This window comes from Anabrus simplex, chromosome 1 (assembly GCF_040414725.1).
Source record: "Anabrus simplex isolate iqAnaSimp1 chromosome 1, ASM4041472v1, whole genome shotgun sequence".
Taxonomy (NCBI): Eukaryota; Metazoa; Arthropoda; class Insecta; order Orthoptera; family Tettigoniidae; genus Anabrus; species Anabrus simplex.
Genome location: NC_090265.1, coordinates 675,367,290 through 675,385,297, shown reverse-complemented (window position 1 = coordinate 675,385,297; position 18,008 = coordinate 675,367,290). Strand labels below are relative to the sequence as shown.

Genomic DNA, 18,008 nt, shown 5'->3' with positions numbered 1-18,008 from the left:
GCAGGACTGTTTTTTTTTTTTTTTTCTTATCAAGGACAAGTGCACTGGGAACTTACAAGCAACACTGCTTATGATCAGTAAAGCAAAGAAGTATAGGGCAATTAAAAGCATTTCTGTTAATGTTCTTCCAGTCCATTACATGAATCAGAAGGCTGCCTGGGCATCTGCTGACATCTTTAAAGACTGGTTTTTAACACTGTTTTTTCCAGATGTAGAATAATTTCTAGCTTCAAACAATCTCCCTAGAAAAGCTCTTCTTCTGCTAGATAATGCTCCGTCACACCCAAATGAAGAGCAATTTAGCAGTGGTGACATCAAAGTCATGTTCCTCCCTCCTAATATGATGTCATTATGCCAGCCAATTGACCGAGGTGTGCTGAAAACATTGAAGAGGAAATATCAATGGAAATTCCATTCATCAATGATAGAGGAAATGGGCAATGGCACCGACATGATAGAAAAACTAACACGATCCACATGAAAGACATGGCATACTGGATAGCACCGTCTTGGGAAGAAGTTGAAACAACAACATTAGCAAAGTCTTGGAACATTTTGTTGAGTGAGGTTGAACATTGAGACGAGGTGATACAAGAAGACATGGAAAACATTGCTCCCTTACTGAATTGTATTCCTGGCTGTGAGGATGCTATGACTCAAGATGTGAGTAAATGGTGTGCACAAGATCACCTGTTTGAACTAACTGACCCTGATATTATTGATTTTGTGAATGCTAACAAAAATGAGGATGATGAAAAAGAAGAACGAGGCATTGCAGAACAAAAGGAGAAAGCAATGACTCACAGTGAAGGATTAAGTGCACAGAAATGGCATTAACCTATGTTGAGCAACAGCCAGAAGCAAGCGCAACGGAGGTGTTGATTTTTCGTCTTTGGCGGGATCTCACAGCAAGAAAACGTGAATCTGCAGGCAAGCAGACATTGTTGACAAGTTCTTTTCATAAGCCATTTGGAATGTTTTCATTTAATACTGCATGTACTGTACAACTGATGTGATAATTCAATAAATAGAGTACCATAAAACATTAGTAATACAGTATAGCCTTTATGTTTTAGTTCATTTCTGTATTATCCGACATTTTCAGTGATCCAACCTACTCCATGACCCGTTTAGGTCAGATAATCTAGATTCTACTGTATATAATGTCTAATTTTCTCATCTTTAAACATCTTAAACTAAGAAAATAGTCCACTCAGATAGCACTTTACACTTGTTCTTCTGTATGTTGTAGTTCCCAATTAAAAAGTCATGCTTGTTGTTGATCCAATGTTCTTCTAGGACTGTGAATGTAAATCAACTGTGGCTAGCAATTTATTGCAGGTAATGGGAATGTAACAGGTTTATGAACTCTTATTAGAAGAAAGTTCTAAATTTTGATAGGAAGAATGGTCGTATATATATTTTTATTTAATTTTTCTGTTTTTTTTTTAACATATCAGTTTGCCAATTTAAACAACAAGTTTTCTTCAGCTGAAATTTCATTCAAATTTAAGTCACTATTACAATTTTGTGACAAGTAGATGTACAGTTTCTCCAAGAAATTCTGAGCTGTGTACAGTCATTTCTTGTCCTTTTCTATATCCATAAAAATACGATTGGTATTATGAATTTGTGCACACATAGCTGATTATTTTCTGTGTTTCTCTGCATTTTGTGTTCTTCATATCAAACTAAACTACTTCCTGATTGTTCGATGTACTGTTTTTGACACTTCTGATCTATGGTATTGACTGACTATCAACTTTGTGTGAATCAAATAAGATTTTGTGGTCGTAAGTTTTTTCACTGTCATACTTCTTATAATCTTAGACAGTCATACAAGTATTTATTTTTATAGATGAACAAATTTCCTTTTTCTCTTTTTGATATTTAAATAAACTTGGATCTGTTCATAATTTTATTCCTTACTATACTAATGTAAAATTTAGAATACCCAGTAGTCTTTGTGAATTCATGAATCATTAAATTATTATTTCATGAATTGTTTCTCCTGTTTGATAACTGTGTGAGTGTGGGGAGAGCCAGACATGCCTGCAAGCTAAGTTCATACTCTTGCCCAGCATACTGCGAGAGTTAATGGTAGGCAGAGATAGAACTACGAAAGTGGCCCATTTCTGCATGAAGATAATCTATCCTGAAACATTTTTTTTTTCACTTGTATAATTGTTACATTCCTTTACTACATTGTACATTATAGCTTCTGACTCCACTGTTACTGATGACTTCATAATGTAAGTCATCCTTAAGTTACATTAATATTACAATATAAGTAGGACTAATGGAAAGGAATGAAGAATTGGCTAATTAAGTCACACAGTTTATGGCAAAATACACACTCCTCATTACAAACATATTCTGAACATCACTCTCTTTAGCAACCAACCCCCAAGAAATCTACAGGGTAAACTTTAATAAAACCGGCAAAGTGCAGAGACTTATTCCTGACTAGAAAAGGAGGAAAAATGTCCTATGAACATGTGTTGCGACGGTAGATGGCACTGACAAATGAAATTTTCTCTGACTTCTTGCAGTGTGTTTCTTCTGTTGCAGATAGTGTGATTGAAGCAGCGTACTGTCAGGAGCAGAATGGTCCGGTATTCATGTCGGGAATAAGCCGAGATGGTGTTTGTGTAGGCCAAGCCAATGGAAACGGTCAAGAGGCAGCACAGCTATACCAAAACAAGTACCCTCACAGACTCCAACCTGATCACACAACGTTTCAAGCCATTTTTTGGCGTTTGTGTGATCATGGGTCCTTTCAGACAGATGAATGTGTAGGGAGGTGGCAGACTGTGCGTACATCAGTACTGGAAGAACAGGTTCTACAGGACATTGCGACAAACCCTAGTACAAGCTACAGGCAAGAAGCCCGCCAGCATGGTGTAAGCCAGACTACGATTATGTGTATCCTGCCTGACAACCGCTATTATCCCTATCTCCTGCAACGAGTGCAAGGATTATCAGCAGCAGATTTCCCTTTACGGGAAGGATTCTGTCGATGATATTTGCACCAGGCCATCACAGTTATAGGATTTCTGTCATCATTCCTCTTTACTGATGAAGCAACCTTTACCAGAAATGGCATCGTCAGTCTGCATAATCTTCATCTGTGGGCTAAAGGAAATCCCCGGGGAATGGTTGAAGCGTCTCACCAGCATCGGTTCAGCATCAATGTTTGGGCAGGGAGTCTTGGCGACCACATACTTGAACCAGTTATTATTCCACAATGCTTCAACGGAGGAATGTATCTGGACTTCCTGCAGAATACTCTGCCTGGATTGCTTGAGAATGTGCCTTTGGCAATACGACAGGTTATGTGGTTTCTGCATGATGCAACACCACCCCACTTCCGCCTTACAGTTCGCATACACCACAACAACATCTTCCCCAGGTGCTGGATAGGACACGGAGGCCCTGTTGCATGGCCTCCTAGATCACTGGACTTAAACCCCTGGATTTTTACCTCTGGGGACATTGGAAAAGTGTTGTGTATGCTGAACCAGTTCCTGATATGCAGACCCTTCAACAGCGTGTTCACGACGCATTTGACTTTTTTCGGCGAGAGGCTGGAATGTGCAAAAGACTGACGCAATCCATGATACGACATCTGAACGCATGCATTGCAGCCCATGGAGGCCACTTTGAACATCTGCTGTGATGTGGATGCAATTCAGCTATGTACTGTGTTCCGGGACTATTTGTTGTCGTTGCACGCACACCTTCCATTTCTGGACACATATTCGTAGGACATTTTTTCCTCCATTGCCAGTCAGGAATCAGTCCTTGCAGTCTGTCGTTTCATTAAAGTTAACCCTGTATAAACTTAGAGACATATTAATGACAGTCTCACTACACTTAAAAACTGAAGATAATGAGTCTGCCATGTCAACACAACACAAAAACTATTTAAATATATTATATAATCATACATGTTTTGAGAAAACATAATTCTCTTCTACAGCAAAATAATATTTTCCAAAATGTTATGACTTAATTAGAATGATAAATTACTTACTAGTTCAAATTTTATCAAACAATTACTTAAAAAGCAATTGAAGTTTAGCTATTATATAATGTCTATTTTTCTCTTCTTCAAAGATTTTACACTAAGAAAATGGTCCTCTCGGACAGTACTTTACACTTGTTCTTCAGTATGTAATTGCTAATTAAAACAATGCTTGTTGCTGACCCAATGTTCTTCTAGGGCTGTGAATGTAAATCAACTGTGGCTAGCAATGTAATGCAGGTAGCAGGAATGTGATAGGTTTGTGAGCTCTTAAATCTTATTGGAAGAGTGTTCTAAACATTGATAGGCAGAAAGGTTGTAGATTCATATTATTTGATTTCATTTTTTTAACATATCAGTTTGCCAATTTAGCAACGACTTGTGCTCTGCTGAAATTTCAATCATATTTAAGTCACTATCACCTTTTGTAACAAGTAGATAAATAGTTCCTACAAGATATTCATGTAATTCCCTCTCTGAGCTGTGTACTGTAATTTCATGTCCTTTTAATACATTCGTAAAACTATGACTTATTATGCATACGTCCGCACATAGCCAAATATCTTTTTTACTTCATTGCATTGATGTGTTCTTTATATCAAACTTCTAAACTTCTTTCTGATTTTTTAACAATATATTGTTACCATAGAGAAGTGGATTAAAAAATGTAATCTCCAAAAATAGTTAGTCCTATCTTTGTACTCATTACTTACCATCCCTAAATAGACCCCTGTCCCACAGTTCCCTTCAGCTAAAAACATTAGCCCACCGGTCTTCCATAACTCCTCCCTTTCCTTCCCCTCCATCTTGTACACCTACTGTACCCTATACACTGAGGGAGACCTACTTGCAGTCCTGTCCTCCATTCAGGGTCTGATTAACTCCTTTAAACTTCAAGATTCTTCCTTCATATTCCTACTGTTTGTTTGTGTCTCCTTTTTCATAGTTCCCTGCGCACCTCATATGTAAGACATTTTAAAATTAACTCACTATATTGTGCTCAAATCCTGTCAATTGCCCTTCTTTCATAGAATATTCTCAATTCATTTCCAGTAATGCTTAAAAAACTTAAATTATTATTTGTTCTAACTGGGGTCATTAATTTTTTAACTGTTTCACCCTTTACTAGCTGAAATTGTAAGGCATCGGTCCTGTTCACTCTTTAAACCTATAACCTTGTACCGAACAATTCAATGACAGCTGTGCTGTAAATATATTTTTACCTGTGCTTGTCAATTTCATGTTGTCCTTGGTGTACTCAAGTGTTTGTTTGATTAAAATGAGTCTTTACTGAGGAAGAAGGGGTTAAAGAAGATAAATAAGTTCAATCGATTTCCATGTGGAAGTGATGTGAGTCTTACAATTGTTTATTTCTTATGATGGGAAGTCAATGAATACAAATTCACAAATGAACTAAATAGAAATAATAATTATTCATAGTTTGGGTTTGTGAATGAGGCACATTATCATTAATACATTTTTGTTCGCCATAAGAATAATTAAGTGTATTAGGGCTAACGTCATTTATACATATCGTGTTGTTAAACACAAATAATGTATACCTTGGCATATAGTACATGCAGCATTTACAATATTGTATATGTAATATTTTGATTAAACTGCTAAACATGTTGAACATAATTTTTATCTGTGACGCCTGTTTGGTTGCCTTCAGCTCAATATGTGGTTGACACAGAGTCCCTTGAAAAAATTATATCAGGATTTTCTTATATTTTAACAATTTTCAAAAACTTTAATTTGTAAGTCTCTGTTATTAATTTGTTGGCTAATGTGAGAGTTACTTTGGTGATCTTCTTGTCACATTGTGACATTATGCTGTTTATGAGCTACGTCTATAAATATATTGAGTGATCTAAGGAATCAACTACAATGTAGTTAGTAATGTACCACTTTAGTTGGCTACATAATGAGTAGCTATACTAACTAGTCAGTAGTATATTTCTTGGGAATTCTATCTCACCTTTTTTTCTTTGCAGTGTAATACATGATAGTATACTCAATTTATAAGAGTTAGAACAATAACAGGCTACTTACAAGCGATACACTCCTTGTTGTTCTTGCTGGGATATTGACCATCAGGGCAGGTACATTTTTGGGTCTTTCCTTCACACGTCTGTGCTGTGTTATTACAGTCCTCCTTGACTGCACAGTTTCCATCTGGAAAAAAAAAAGAGTTTAACATGAGATTGTAGTTTATTACTTTAAAAAGCCATAGAGAATTTAATACTGGACACCTGTCTATAAATTACATTCCCAGGCGGGCATAGCACCTGTTGGGGTATGTCGTGAGGTCATAACACAAACTGAATGAACAACGGCTGGGCGATTTGTCCGTGCTGTTAGGAGTGCGCAGCTGTGGCTTGCATCCAGGAAATAGTGGCTTCGAACCCCACTGTCAGCAGCCCTGAAGATGGCTTTCTGTGGTTTCCCATTTTCACACCAGGCAAATGCTGGGGCTGCACCTCAATTAAGGCCATGGCCGCTTCTTTCTGACTCCTAGGCCTTTCCTATCCCATCATCGCCATAAAACCTATCTGCGTTGGTGCAATGTAAAGCAAGTTATAAAAAAAGGAACAAAGTCACCAACGTCCAAGCTATCTGTAAATTTGACCATATTAATGGCCTGTATTGGTGTATATTGACTACTTACAGTGACAATGTCATATACTGAAAGAACAGGAGATAATATATGTCCTCCTTGTCAATACAATACAAAAAAATGTTTAATACATTATCTAATCATACATGTTTCAAAAAAACATAATTTGCTTCTTTAGCTAAATAATACATTTTCCATAATATAATGAATTTATTAGAATTATAAATGAATTAGTTGTTCAAGTTTTATAAAAACATTACTTAAAAAATTGAAGCATTGCTATTACTGTAGAAGCTCACTCAATCGACCTTCGCTTATCCAACATTCCGTGTTATCCAGCACTGGTAGATTAAATTTGAACTTATGGTGGAGACTAAATTCTGGTATACCCGGTGTGGAGGGTACAACTTTGGGGCAAGCACTGGCCTGACTGCTGGCGACAGGACCGTTCCCCCCCCCTCAAGGTTAAGTGCAGCGAGTCTTCAGTCATTGTTCATTGTAGTATTGGTTGGGTGCTAATGTTATAGTTTTCTTATCCTCTGTGAGTATGGCAAGTAAACGGAGGAAAGTAATTGTTTCTATGGAAGACAAGTTGAGTGCGTTAAAGAGACTGGACAAAGGGGAAACCCTTCAAAAAGTGGTTTCAGGTTATGGTGTTGGACATGTTACAGTGGGAAACTGGAAAATAAAGAGGGGAAAGAATTGAAAATTGGTGCTCCACCAGAGCAACAAGTGTGCACTGAAAATTAGTAAAACAATGAAAAAAATGTGAGTACGAAAGTGTAAGTGAGGTACTATTTCTTTGGTTCACTCAAAACCAGGAAAAGGGCCTACCAATATCTGGCCCCATTCTGCAAGAAAGTGCGGTGTATTTCCAGAAGGAGTTTAATGAAGGGGACCCTAATTTTGCTACCAGTGCTGGGTGGCTTGATCGGTGGAAAAAATGGTACGGAATTAGGCAGCTTAATATCTGTAGAGAAAAACCGTCAGCTAAATCCAATGAGGTTTTGAAATTTAAAAAGGAATTTCAAGAAATAATTCTTGCTGAAGGATTAACCGGTGATCATATTTTTAATTGTAATGAGACTGGGCTAAATTTCAAGATGCTGCCATCATAAAATCTCGCAGCCCAAGCCGAAATGTTTGCACCTGGCTACAAACGTAGCAAGGAAAGAGTAACTGTTCTTGCCTGTACAATGAATTGATTGCAATTATAAATGAATTAGTTGTTCAAGTTTTATAAAAACATTACTTAAAACAAAGAATTGAAATATTGCTATTACTGTAGAGTCTCACTCAACTGACCTTCGCTTATGCAACATTCTGTGTTATTCGACACTGGTAGACTTAACTTGAACTTACAGTGGAGACTAAATCTGGTATACCCAGTGTGGAGTGTGCAACTGGGGCAAGCACTGGCCTGACTGCTGGCGGCAGGACTGTTTTTTCTTTTTCTTCTCAAGGACAAGTGCACTGGGAAATTAAAAGCATAACTGCATATGATCAGTAAAGCAAAGAAGTCTAGGGCAATTAAAAGCATTTCTGTTAATGTTCTTCCAGTCCATTACATGAAGCAGAAGGCTGCCTGGGCATCTGCTGACATCTTTAAAGACTGGTTTTTAACACTGTTTGTTCCAGATGTAGAAAAATTTCTAGCTTCAAACAATCTCCCTAGAAAAACTCTTCTTCTGCTAGATAATGCTCCGTCACACCCAAACGAAGAGCAACTTAGAAGTGGTGACATCAAAGTCATGTTGCTCCCTCCTAATGTGATATCATTATGCCAGCCAATGGACCGAGGTGTGCTGGAAACATTGAAGAGGAAATATCGGTGGAAACTCCTTTCATCAATGATAGAGGAAATGGGCAATGGCACCGACATGATAGAAAAACCAACACGATCCACATGAAAGACATGGCATACTGGATAGCTCAGTCTTGGGAAGAAGTTGAAACAACAACATTAGCAAAGTCTTGGAACATATTGTTGAGTGAGGTTGAACATTGAGAGGAGGTGATACAAGAAAATATGGAAAACATTGTTCCCTTACTGAATTGCATTCCTGGCTGTGAGGATGCTACGACTCAAGATGTGAGTAAATGGTGTGCACAAGTTCACCTGTTTGAAGTAACTGACCCTGATATTATTGATGTTATGAATGCAAGTGAAAATGAGGATGATGAAAAAGAAGAACGAGTCATTGCAGAACAAAAGGAGAAAGCGATGACTCACAGTGAAGGATTAAGTGTATTGGAAATGGCATTAACCTATGTCGAGCAACAGCCATAAGCAAGCGCAATGGAGGTGTTGATTTTTCGTCAATGGCGGGAACTCGCAGCAAGAAAACGTGAATCAGCAGGCAAGCAGACATTGTTGACAAGTTCTTTTCGTAAGCCATTTGGAATGTTTTCATTTAATATTGCATGTACTGTACAATTTAATTGATAATTCAATAAATAGAGTACCATAAAACATTAGTAATACAGTATAGCCTTCCTGTTTTAGTTCATTTCCAAAGTTATTCTGTATTATCCAACATTTTCAGTGATCCAACGTACTCCATGACCCGTTTAGGTCAGATAATCAAGACTCTACTGTATATAATGTCTAATTTTCTCATCTTTAAACATCTTAAACTAAGAAAATAGTCCACTCAGATAGCACTTTACAATTGTTCTTCTGTATGTTGTAGTTCCCAATTAAAAAGTAATGCTTGTTGTTGTTCCAATGTTCTTCTAGGACTGTGAATGTAAATCAACTGTGGCTAGCAATTTATTGCAGGTAATGAGAATGTAGTAGGTTTATGAACTCTTAACTCTTATTAGAAGAGATTTCTAAATTTTGATAGGAAGAATGGTCGTAGATATGTTATTTTTTAATTTTTCTGTTTTTCTTTTTTAACATATCAGTTTGCCAATTTAAGCAACAGTTTTTCTTTAGCTGAAATTTCATTCAAATTTAAGTCACTATTACAATTTTGTGACAAGTAGATGTACAGTTTCTCCAAGATATTCTGAGCTGTGTACAGTCATTTCATGTCCTTTTCTATATCCATAAAACTATGATTGTTAATATGAATTTGTGCACACATAGCTGATTATCTTCTGTGTTTCTCTGCATTTTGTGTTCTTCATATCAAACTAAACTACTTCCTGATTGTTCGATGTACTGTTTTTGACACTTCTGATCTATGGTATTGACTGACTATCAACTTTGTGTGAATCAAATAAGATTTTGTGGTCGTAAGTTTTTCCACTGTCATACTTCTTAAAATCTTAGACAGTCATACAAGTATTTATTTTTATAGGTGAACAAATTTCCTTTTTCTCTCTTTGATATTTAAATAAACTTGGATCTGTTCATAATTTACTATACTATACTAATGTAAAATTTAGAATACCCAGTAATCTTTGCGATTTCATGAATGATTAAATTATTATTTTATGAATTGTTTCTCCTGTTTGATAACTGTGTGAGTGTGGGGAGAGCCAGACATGCCTGCAAGCTAAGTTCATACTCTTGCCCAGCATACTGCGAGAGTTAATGGTAGGCAGAGATAGTACTACGAAAGTGGCCCATTTCTGCATGAAGATAATCTATCCTGAAACTTTTTTTTTTTCACTTGTATAATTGTTACATTCCTTTACTACATTGTACATTGTACCTTCTGACTCACATAAATAAATAATATTAACACTGTTACTGATGATTCCATAACGTAAGTCATCATTAAGTTACATTAATATTACAATATAAGTAGGACTAATGGAAAGGAATAAAGAATTGGCTAATTAAGTCATACAGTTTATGGCAAAATACACACTCCTCATTACAAACATGTTCTGAACATCAAGATAAGTTACATCATCATAACATGCAAAGTGAAGACGGCAACACCTATCTAATGCATCAACAGAGTATGTTTAAAGATAAAAATTTCATAATGTTCCGTATTGAACTGTATCACAATTAAATTGAAATAAGAAATGAAATAGTTCAACCTTTTCAATACAATTAAATAAGAAATGTAGAGTTACATTCTTATTTGATTTAAAGCGGTACCAGTTTCGACTACCAATCTGAGTCATCATCAGTTGATTAAAAATACAAAAACAATGCATAGGAAAACAAGAAATTAAAGGATAAGTCTTTAAAAAGCAGTTGATGAGGAAATATAAGAGACAGTGCTAATTCTTATTGTCTTAAGTTAAAATGAAACAAGATACTTTGGATAATAAAATATTTAAGTTGAAAAATTTAGCATCTGATAGAGAAGAAGGAAGGTTAGTTCCTAATCTTACATTTGATGATAGTGTTTATCCACCTCCAATTAAAAACTTGTCTAAGATAGAATTTAATGAAGAAGGAACCTCTATTTTAAGTCAAGGCCCTAATTTTAATTGGCCAAGTTCAAACAAAGGTTATGATTTAATCACCACATTTGCAGAAACAGAAACAGCAGTACAGAATCTACCTGTAGATTTACAGAATGACATAAGGTATGAAGCTAAGAAGAAAATTCTTATTTTAGTAAAAGGTTTACAATCACTTCTAGGCGCCAACAAGGCGGTTAATAACTTAAAGCAGAAAATCAAGCAAAATATCTTGATAATCACAAAAGCAGATAAGGAAGAACAGTTGTAGCTCTATATAGAAATGTTTATATTGAGAAAACAGAAATATTTTTTTATAACAATTCGTTTACTACAGTTGATCTAAAAAAAATATTAAAAAGCTCATCTTTCTTGTTTAATGAACATGATGTGCAAACACTAATAAATATGAACCCTAGACTCCTGACTGCGAGAGCACTGCCAAAATTACATAAACAGGGAGAACCGATTAGACCTATCATAAATTTCAAAAACAGTCCCATTTATAAAACTTCTGGATTTATACATAATTTCTTATCAAGTAAATACGTATTTCATTGTAAAACACCTATCAAAAACTCAGTGGATTTTTGTAAACTAGCTAAAGATTGTAAACTTGGAATATCTCACACAACATGTTCGTTTGATATAAACAATATGTATACAAACATTCCAATAGAAGACACTATCAGAATCATTAAGAAGAATTTAATGAAGAACAAATTAGTAAGCATACCAGAAATTTAAGATTTTATTAATGTTTTAAAATTTGTGTTAAATCAAAATTATTTTATGTTTAATAATAAAATTTACCAACATAAAGGACTCTCAGTGGGAGCCCCAGCATCAGGAATATTGGCTAATATATACTTAGACTATTTGGAACACACAAAGATTATTAATCAAATAGAGGGTTTGAATTTTTGGACATGATGTGTCGATGATGTTTACGCTATAATCAATAACAGACTCACCGATAGCAAAAAAGTTTCAATATATTGAATAATTTGGATTCCGATATAAAATTCACTTTAGAAGAAGAAGTAGAAAGATCACTGAATTTTCTGGACGTAGTCACAACGAGAAAAGAAAAAGGATTTTCTTTCAAAATACACAGAAAATCCACTTTCATACTGACCACTCTCAAGAACAACTCGTTACACCCTGAGGCATAGAAAAGATCAGCATATTATAGTTACATTAACAGAGCGTTTAGTATTCCTTTATCCAAATCTGAAAGGAATAAAGAACTGTTGTTTATCCGACAACAAGCCCTCTTGAATGGTTTCAACAATAACATGATTGATAAAATAATTAATAAATTTTCAGAGAAGCAACAATCTAAATTAGCAATCAAACCTAGTGAAATGGAGAAATACATCAAGTTCACATATAATAATCCAAACATACATGTAATAACAAATTTATTTAAGAGAAAGAATTTCAGAATCGCATTTTCCACCAATAACAACATGAAACAGAGTATTTTCAACCATGATACAATAAATCTCTCGGAAAAAGATAAATTTTTTGATTCGGGAATATATAAACTAACGTGCTTTGAGTGCAATAATGCATACATAGGACAATCTGGCTGCAATTTTAAAGTAAGATGTTTAGAACATGTGAATTCTGAAAAACATAGAAGATTCTCAGCTATGGGATCACACATGACTGCCACAGGTCATAAATTCACCAACATAGAACAAGACCTGACCATCATAAAAAAATTAAAAAAAGGGCAGCTTAATGAACACATATGAAGATCTATACATTCATCTAGACCAACTTGTAAAGAAAAAAGATAACCTTAATGAGGGTGTAGAATATAAGAACCCATTATATTATCAAATTCTAGTATATTTGAAAATGCTTGAGAAAGATAATGAAAAAAAGAATTTGAATTTCTCCACATACAGATAGCCCTACAACTTATTCCTCCTCAGTTGAAGCTACAGGTGACAGCAAGGAGGTTCGTGACACACCTATGTCCCCCGCTGCTCCACCTCCTGAGATGCAAGAGCAAGGAAGTACGCATCATCATTATTACACGAGACACAAGACTGTGAAAGAATGACAGGAATAGTTGTTCCAAAGGAAAGCAGGCTTAATAAGAATTGACAACTAGGAATTAGTAATATTTTCATCCGCATTAGTAATAAGAGCCACATTGTGATATCTGGATTTCTTCATTTCGACAATTACTTATAAATTGTATAATTTTTAATTTATAAATTGACCCTTTTTCATGAATTATTAAGAAAAGAATATTCATTAGGACATATTCTCCATGGAATATTGTACAAGTGTTTCCTTGATGACTGCTCTCAATTGTAGAAATAATATATATATTTTCTCTTGAGATTTTTTGTTTGTTTTAATGTTGTCAACCATATGTTAATTTTAAGGACACTTCCTCTAAAGCATTACTTTGTCAATTTATGTATTTTTCATCTAAGCAGTGTTATGTGGCTGAAAATGTTGATAATATATGAAATATGTACCACTTTTAACCATTAAGTTGCCTTAAGCAATCATTGTATCGACTAGGTGGAAAATAAATACTTAGTTGTGAATCTACTGAAGTGCGATACCGACCATGAAGCTGATTTTATGTAATTTCCCTGTCTTTACACACAGCTGCACCTAGGCATTCCCTTGCTGTTTCTACTACAGCATCCCTGTATGCCACCCATTCTCTTTCTATATCCCGAACCTGCTTACTGTCCACTGTTTGGAAATTCTTACTAATCATATCCATGTACTTCTGTCTAATTTCCTCGTCCTGGAGATTTTCTACCCTTATTCCTTTGCAAACAGATTTCACTTCCTTTATCCTAGGCCTAGAGATACTTAGTTCACTACAGATCAGATAATGGTCTGTATCATCGAAGAATCCCTGGAAAACCTATACATTCCTAATATATTTCCTGAATTTGAAATCGGTTACGATATATTCTATTATGGATCTGGTGCCCCTACCCTCCCTTTTGTAGCAGCGAATAGCCTTATGCTTCAAGTATGTAATAGTAACTGCTAAACCCATACTAGCACAGAAGTCCATCAAATGCCTCCTTTTCCTATTAGCTTCCATATCTTCCTCACATTTACCAATCACCCCTTTGTATCCTTCAGTTCTATTTCCAACTGTCACGTTGAAATTGCCCATTAGCACTATCCTATCCTTGCTGTTGACACTGGTTACTATGTCACTCAATTGCTTCATAATACTTGTCAACTTCATCCTCATCTGCACTCTCACATGAAGAATACACTGAGACAATTCTTGTGCTAATTCCTCCAACTGCCAAATCCACCTACATCATTCAATCATTTACGTGCATAACAGAAACTGTGTTGTGTGCAATAGTATTACTGTTGTACAGCCCTACCCCACACTCTGCTCTTCCCATTTTAACACATGTATACTTTATAATATCCTATCTCTTCCTCATTATCTCCCCTTACCCAAATATCATTTACTCCTAGCACATTCAGATTCATCTTCTTTGCTGTCTTAGCCAGTGTTACATTCTTTCTTCCATAAGGCCCATAAATATTGATAGCTCCCCAACGAATTCCATTTCTTTTGCTGAGAGATTCCAAGGAGTCCCTCATCTGTTTAATGGGCGTGGGACTCTCCTCAATGAAAAAGGAAATCATCTTGGTGGTGTTGTGAACAGCCAAGCTCATCGGGAGGAGGAAAATGATGTTGGTGAAATTATGCTTGAGGAAGTGGAAAGGATGGTAAATAAACTCCACTGTCATAAGGCAGCAGGAATAGATGAAATTAGACCTGAAATGGTGAAGTATAGTGGGAAGGCAGGGATGAAATGGCTTCATAGAGTAGTAAAATTAGCATGGAGTGTTGGTAAGGTACCTTCAGATTGGACAAAAGCAGTAATTACACCTATCTATAAGCAAGGGAACAGGAAGGATTGCAACAACTATTGAAGTATTTCATTGATTAGTATACCAGGCAAAGTATTCACTGGCATCTTGGAAGGGAGGGTGCGGTCAGTCGTTGAGAGGAAGTTGGATGAAAACCAGTGTGTTTTCAGACCACAGAGAGGCTGTCAGGATCATATTTTCAGTATGCGCCAGGTAATTGAAAAATGCTAGGAGAGGAATAGGCAGTTGTATTTATGTTTCGTAGATCTAGAGAAAGCATATGACAGGGTACCGAGGGAAAAGATGTTCGCCATACTGGGGGACTATCGAAGTAAAGGTAGATTATTGAAAGCAATCAAAGGCATTTATGTTGACAATTGGGCTTCAGTGAGAATTGATGGTAGAATGAGTTCTTGGTTTAGGGTACTTACAGGAGTTAGACAAGGCTGTAATCTTTCACCTTTGCTGTTCGTAGTTTACATGGATCATCTGCTGAAAGGTATAAAATGGCAGGGAGGGATTCAGTTAGGTGGAAATGTAGTAAGCAGTTTGGCCTATGCTGACGATTCGGCCTTAATGGCAGATTGTGCCAAAAGCCTGCAGTCTAATATCTTGGAACTTGAAAATAGGTGCAATAAGTATGATATGAAAATTAGCCTCTCGAAGACTAAATTGATGTCAGTAGGTAAGAAATTCAACAGAATTGAATGTCGGATTGGTGATACAAAGCTAGAAGAGGTCGATAATTTCAAGTATTTAGGTTGTGTGTTCTCCCAGTATGGTAATATAGTAAGTGAGATTGAATCAAGGTGTCGTAAAGCTAATGCAGTGAGCTCACAGTTGCGATCAACAGTATTCTGTAAGAAGGAAGTGAGCTCCCAGACAAAACTATCTTTACATCGGTCTGTTTTCAGACCAACTTTGCTTTACGGGAGCGAAAGCTGGGTAGACTCAGGATATCTTATTCATAAGTTAGAATTAACAGACATGAAAGTAGCAAGAATGATTGCTGGTACAAACAGGTGGGAACAAGGGCAGGAGGGCACTTGGAATGAGGAGATAAAGGCTAATTTAGGAATGAACTCGATGGATGAAGCTGTACTCATATACCGGCTTCGGTGGTGGGGTCACGTGAGGCGAATGGAGGGGGATAAGTTACCTAGGAGAATAATGGACTCTACTATGGAGGGTAAGAGAAGTACAGGTAGACCAAGACGACGATGGTTAGACTTGGTTTCTAACGATTTAAAGATAAGAGGTATAGAACTAAATGAGGCCACAACACTAGTTGTAAATCGAGGATTGTGGCGACGTTTAGTAAATTCCCAGAGACTTGCAGACTGAACGCTGAAAGGCATAACAGTCTATATTGATAATGTATGTATGTATTACTCTTTGTGATTTCATGAAATATCAAATTATTATTTCATGAATTGTTACTCCCATAAAGAAAGATAACTTTGATAACTATACAAGTGTGGGGAAAGCCAGACAATGTCACGCCCGCATACCTGCGAGCTATGTACATGTTCTTACCCAACATAGAGCTAATGAGACAATGCTATGCAAGTGGCCGATTTTTGCGAGAAGCTAATCTAACCTGAAACATTTTATTAATTTATTTATTTTTGAATTGTTTAATTGTTACATTCCTTTACTGTGTTGTACGTTATATCTTCTGACTTGAGTAAATAAATAATATTAGAACTGTTACTTTTGAGGGTCTTCCTCATGGTCTCTTTCCTGTTAGCTTCTCTGAAAAAGCTTTTCCTGGCATTCTCTCTTCTCCCATTCTCATCATATGCCCATACCACTTTACCTTTGTTGTTTCTATCCTGTCTTGCAGTTTCAAGATTCCTGCCCTTTTCCTTATCTCTTTATTTCTAATTCTATCCTTTCTGGTCTTGCCCTCGATACCTCTTAGGACTTTCATCTCCACTGCCTGTATTCTACTCTCCTCTCGTTTTGTTGTAGTCCATGATCCAGCTGCATAGGTTAGTATAGGTTCATAATAGGTTGAATGTAATACTTTCTCACATTTTTTTGGGATATCTTGGTTCCACAAAATACCCTTACACTCTGGTAGAAACTGTTTGCTTGTTGTATTCTTTTTCCAATTTCCTTGGTAATATTTCCATCTTCTGTGATCACACTTCCCAAGTACTTGAAACTTTTAACCACTTCCAGAATTTTACCATTCAGCTTTATCTTTCCTCTTCCTTCCTTCCTTCCCCTTGTCATCACTATTGTTTTACTTTTCTCTGTGCTTACTGTCATCCCAAATTTTTCTATCTCTTGATTCCATACATCTACTTGTTTTTTTTTTTTTTTTTTTTTGTATTTCTGTTTCATCCTCACCCCATATCACTATATCATCTACAAACAACATGGCTTTTGTTGCCTGTCTTCCCAATCTCTGTTTAATGTTCTTATGAATTTTATCCATGACTATGATGAATAGTCCTGTTGGAGACCACTTTCAACATTAAACGTCTATACAGGAATAAAAGAGTTACTTGGTCCAACTCGCTCCTCCTCTGGGACACTGAAAGCTGCTAATAATGCTACCACTATTACTGATAGTCGAGAAATCCTAGAGTGTTGGAAATAACTCTTCTCCACTCTTCTCAATTGGAGTTCAAATGCAGCTGAAGACTTTCTCATTGATATGTCTCTACATCCCCAACAAACCATGGCTGGCCCTTCCACCAACATTCAAGGAATTCAATGCTGCTCTCAGTAACCTGGAACCTGGCGAGGCTCCTGGCCCAGATAGCATTCCTCTGAAATTGATTCAAAGCGGAGGCCTCCCTCTAAAGACCAGACTTTATACGCTTATTCTCTTGAAAATGAAAATCCACAGCCTGTTTCCAGTTATTCGACAGGGTCGGGAATGGAATGAATGAAGCCCCCATCTAGCAGCGAGTATAGGAATTGTGCCAGCTGCCGAAGCCTATCACACTCCTCTTGGGCAATGATAATGCATGACAGATGAAATGAAATGATATTGGAGAGTGTTGCTGGAATGAAATATGACAGGGAAAACAGGAGTACCCGGAGAAGAACCTATCCCACCTCCGCTTTGTCCAGCACAAA

The 18,008-nt window shown here is 36.4% G+C and overlaps 1 protein-coding gene across 3 annotated transcripts in view; it reads right to left on the bottom strand.

Moving 5' to 3' along the window:
• LOC136872003 (cell death abnormality protein 1) overlaps nt 1–18,008 on the bottom strand; it is a 123,739-nt gene that overhangs the window by 60,626 nt on the left and 45,105 nt on the right. For all 3 annotated transcript variants that reach the window (XM_068227276.1, XM_068227279.1, XM_068227281.1), the window contains one exon: nt 6,083–6,205. In XM_068227276.1, coding sequence (XP_068083377.1) covers nt 6,083–6,205 — 123 coding nt within the window. The remainder of the gene's footprint in view (nt 1–6,082; nt 6,206–18,008) is intronic.